This window comes from Seriola lalandi, unplaced genomic scaffold (genome assembly GCF_002814215.2).
Source record: "Seriola lalandi dorsalis isolate HSWRI2012SDOR001 ecotype SW California unplaced genomic scaffold, Sedor1 jcf7180002054585, whole genome shotgun sequence".
In the NCBI taxonomy this organism is placed as follows: Eukaryota; Metazoa; Chordata; class Actinopteri; order Carangiformes; family Carangidae; genus Seriola; species Seriola lalandi.
The window spans coordinates 599,399-604,372 of record NW_019525138.1 but is presented as its reverse complement, the minus strand read 5'-3'; the positions used below and the strand labels follow the sequence as shown (position 1 = coordinate 604,372).

The following is a 4,974-nucleotide window of genomic DNA, read 5'->3' as shown; positions in this document are numbered from 1 at the left end:
AAGTCATTATGCTATTGCATTATGATATTGAGATATTATAATATCTTAATATAAAGCAGGCTGTCTTTATTATGATATGTGTAACTGTTGGCTGCTTGGCAGATGAGTCACTTTTGTATTTACTATGTGGAGGCTCGGAAAACTTGTCACTTAAACTATTAGAAACTCCTGAAACTGAGCTTCTTCAACTCACTATACAGTAAACAACGTCAAGAAATTTGACAGTGTTACGTTCCCCCGATGTGTGCCAAGGGATGAGGAGAAGTAACAAATGAAAAAAAGTGTTCGGGGAGGAAAGGAAGATAAGGAGGCAAAACAAAAGTGGGGGGAAACCAATGATTTTTATTATTAAACGCAAAAGTCCTGCAAAAAAAGAACAACAAAAAGCGCTGGCTTCTAAACCACCAGGGTTAACAACCAAAGACCAAAACTGAACCTCAGGCAAAGTCTGGAAAAACACCCTCCTTCACGCAACAGGTATCATACGTGCGGGAAACACGCTGCATTCTGACCCACCCACGCAACTCAGCCCTCGTCCTCCACATATGTCACCTCCTGACAATCAACAAAATAGATCCACCTGTGCGCAGCTCATCCTTGTCACCGGAGGAGGCGCAATACCTGGAATGAGAGAGAGTAGCAGCACCAGCCAGCCACTGGGGTCGTAACAGCCAGTCTAACAACATTAAAACTACAAACAACCCAAAATACACTCTGTGTACCTGTGTAGCTACAGATGCTCCGTTGGTATTTTCTTCAAACGAAAAGAACATCTGATGTTGAGTAAGTGCTGTGAAAATGTAGATTATTGTGCAATTACAAAGACAACAGGTAAACAAGGAAGAAGTTGAGTTTGCGTTACCTGGGGAACAAGGCAAGCGGCAATTCGCGGGTTCTAACCGTTTTGCACTCAACCAAGAGAAGCAGCCAATTTTGCCTAAGTGATGCTTTGGTAGGCCTACTCCCTGTAACAACTTGAAGATATCAACCAAGTTTTATGATGATCAAACAAATGATTAATTAGTCATGGCCAATATTAGCTAAGCTCCGCCATTCGCAATGATATTTTGGTCAATGGTGGTTATGTTTTTCGACTGGTCTCACTCATTTGTAAAAGGAATGTGGCTCTCATTCACCCAAGGCTGTATACCAAATTTAGTATTGATAAAGTAAAAATTCGAAGAACTCTATTTATTTTACTGTTTTTAATGTTATGCTACTTAGCTCAAATTCCATATTGGTAGTCAGTATTATCACAGAGGCTTCTTGTAGAGAATATTGAATTTTAGGTGTGAGGTTAAGTGGAAGACAATGGGACTCTCGGTGTAGTGGGGGCAGCCTTTCAAATTGTTAACAATTTTGACTCTTAATTATAGTTCCACGATATTGTCAAATGGGATCATATGTTTTGTGAAGCGTTTACACACCATTTTGAGTTCAGGGTTAGAACCCTTATTATGTTTTAAACCTTAAATGCATACTTTGGGACTGTCTAATTCATTTCGATGCATTTTCAGATTCATGTAGATATTGGTGAGGAGCTCCAGTTAAAGTTCACATCAAACAATAGAATGACTGTGACATGATTGTTGGTGTCAGACGCTTGTTTGAGTGTTTCTCAAACTGCCGAGTTTTTACTCAGAATGGAGCTAAAGACACAAAGCATCCAGTGAGCAGCAGCTCTGTGTTGATGAGAGAGGTCAGAGGTCAGAGCAGAATGGACAGACTGGTTGGAGCTGACAGAAAGGCTACAGTCACTCAGATAACCACTCTTTACAACTGTGCTGAGCAGAGAAGCTTCAGAGTGAACAACACGTCCAACCTACAACAGCAGAGACCACATCGGGTTCCACTTCCTGTCACCAAGAACAGAAACCTGAGGCTGCAAAGGACACAGACTCACCAACACTGGGCAGTTGAAGACTGGAAACACCTGGACTGCCAGAGTCAGAATTCAGTATCAACAACATGAATGCATGGACCCAACCTGCCAGTTCTCAAACCTGTTCCATGAATCCGACAATGAGTTCAGTGAACTCCCCAGTGAGCAGGAGATTAGCAGCATGAATGTGCAGCTGAAAAATCGGCAGAGAAGTTGATGAAATTATATATTGTGTATTTGTTATTGTTAGTAAAAAGCAATTTGTTTTGAATGTCTTAATCTGGTTTATATGAGCACCAGGTCTCTAGTTACCCAAGATATGTGAAAGCCCACTCAAGCATTCAAGGGTTAAATCAGTCAAATAAAAAACCATTATATGCTTATGTCAGTATCAATGTCGGTCTTTGTAGAAGGTAAAATTATAACACTTACACAATTGCACAAATTGAATGGAGGAAGGAGCCAGACTGGGATGACCCTTTAAATTGTAAGGTGACAGATTTTTAAGAGCAAGGACTGAGGACACAGAACCAGGCTGAACTTGGATTTTCTCTGCTCTTCTTGTGTTCAGGTGGAGGACTACGCCAGGAGGAAGAACATAAGTGTGGAGGAGGTGGAGAGATGGCTGGCTCCTGTACTGGGTTATGACAGTGAAGCGTAGGGCAACAATCTACATCCATGTTCTCATCTCACTGTGAGAAAGAAAGAGAAGGAGCACATTTTGCTTCTAATGTTGAATTTATCCTTTAATGCAAACAGCTTTTTAAAGAAATTTTCTTCTGAAAAAATCAAAAAACACTAAGAATCTGTTACATTCAGTGCCAGTTTTCAATATGTGACATACTTACGGACCAATTCATATGCCACTTAAACAGCATCGACATAAACAGCCTGGACACATGGTTTACAAATGTTATTGATCTCACATAAGTTTTGGAATTGTATGTGGAAGTGAAAGTTTAGGTCTTTGCATAGAGATTGCATTTATTCAAAATTTTTGATTTCTTTTTAGTATCGTTTCATTGTTTGCTGTGGAACCTGTAGTGTACTTGGGTCCCACATTTCACCTTTTCAGTGTTTGATTATGATTCATTACTTGATAGGCACATTCAAAAACAATATATGCAGTAATACATTTTTCAATTAAATGGTGTGATTTAAAAACTTTTTAAAAACTCATTGTAGATGATAAAAAAGAAATATGAAAATCAAAAGTTCTAAGTCACAATCTGTAACAACATCATTTAAAAACAAATTTCTGCTGTTCCACTGACACTTAGGACTTTCTGGAGTTTTCCATTTTGTAGTGCTTTGTCCACTGATCAACCTACAGAGCAGTAGGAGGTGCTCTCATTGGTCAGCCATCATTTCAGAGCCCCCGTGTCACCTTCCTGTTTCATCTGTGTGGGTTTAGTTTTTGATGTGACACATTTCTGCATGGCCTCAAACTGTAGTGTGGATGAACCTGTCAAATACAGTATGGAACATTGAAACAAGACTTTTTCCCTCATCAGCCTTTATTATGAGTAACTTACCAGCATTTGAAAACTTTGTTTGTGCTGACCTCCAGTGGTTTAACTTTTCACCTGGCTGTAGTGAGGTTAGGTGCACTTTGTCATGTCATAACACTGTGACATCACTGGTGGGTGTGGCTACAGGCAGTGATAGTTGCTATAGCCATGTAAACTTTGAGCCAGAGACAACAGTAAAATTATTGTTTTCCTTCAATTGTTAAGTTACTCTTTAAAATCCTTTTCTTACAATATTTAAAATTCATTCATTTGTCATTCAGATGCTCAATGATAAAAAACATTCAGTAATTTAATAAGAAAAATATATTTTTTCAATTACTTCAATTTATTGTTAATTGTGTCAATCCTCATATAAGCTTCAGGCCTCCTGATATTTGAAGCTACAGCAGTCACAGAAACAGCATTTTTTCATAGATAACTTGTTTCACGTTGCAGTGTCAGTGTAACTTCAACTAGAAATAAGTTCATTATTTGAATCCAAGGTACTAGTGTTTGATTAGCTGGTTGGTTGTCTGCTCACACTGTCATTTCTTTTTTGTGTAGTCTGTGAGGTTTTATGAATGGTTTGTCTCCCAGACATCGTTTCATAATGTTGAGGAATCAATAAACTGGGACACAATTACAGATGAATATGGGTATTTTAGTTAATGTTATATTGAACAATGTTCATGTTTTCAAAAGATTCAGTATTCATATTCAGTTAAAAACTCAGTGTCATGTACGAACAAACTTGAACATAACTTGTCCTGTGATAATATGAAAAGAAACACTTTCTGTTTACTGGAGGTTCATGGCATAAAAACAAGTGGCATTTATCATTCATGAATGTTATATCAAAAAATCTTCAAATGTTTAAGTTGGTAAACTTGGTTAACTCTTTGCCACATCCCTTGTCATTTCAGTTTCCTCTTGGTGTCCTTTTCACACGCTGAAGTACAACTAGTTTCTCATCCACATCCACATATTGTTTACATGTTGTTTTATCAACTGTATTGTGTAAGGACCCTTCAAATTATCTACTTGTTCTAGGATCCTGACACATTTTCACATGGGTCAAAGTAAAAAAAACAAACCAGGTGTTTCTGAAAGAATCAGGCTCAGGTGCATTTCACATGTGTCTTAAAAGCCCTGATGTGCTGCAGTGGCTAATCTCTGTATGAAGCTTTGTTTCACTTACCTACAATGAAAAAAAAACAGATAAATGATGGTGCACTGTAAAACAGTATTGACATGACAGTGTTATTTTATTAAAAATAATAGTGGCAACACCATCTTTTGTCTGTCTTTCTGCTTTCTATACAGTATATTGTATTTCTAGAGTCCTGGTCACAGCACTGCCAATTAATAAGAACAAATGTCATATTACATTATTATTATTGTTATTATTATTATTATTATTATTATATTTTAATGTTGAGATACTAATTCTTATTTTCTACCATAGACTTGTTCAGTATCTAATAGCTTAGATACTAATTTAGTACATAAAGTAAAATAAAAATAAACGGTTTTCTTGTTTGTTTTTGGGTTTTTTTTGGGGGGGGGGGCAAACCGCTCGTG

At 37.5% G+C, this 4,974-nt stretch overlaps 1 protein-coding gene across 1 annotated transcript in view; it reads left to right on the top strand.

The window, feature by feature from the left end:
• The window catches only part of mtr (5-methyltetrahydrofolate-homocysteine methyltransferase), a 36,695-nt gene extending 32,010 nt beyond the window's left edge, over nucleotides 1-4,685 (top strand). The window contains exon 33 of the mRNA XM_023418921.2: nucleotides 2,454-4,685. Within this exon, the coding sequence (XP_023274689.1) occupies nucleotides 2,454-2,543 (90 nt within the window). The 3' untranslated portion in view covers nucleotides 2,544-4,685. The remainder of the gene's footprint in view (nucleotides 1-2,453) is intronic.
• The last annotated feature ends 289 nt before the right edge of the window (nucleotides 4,686-4,974 follow it).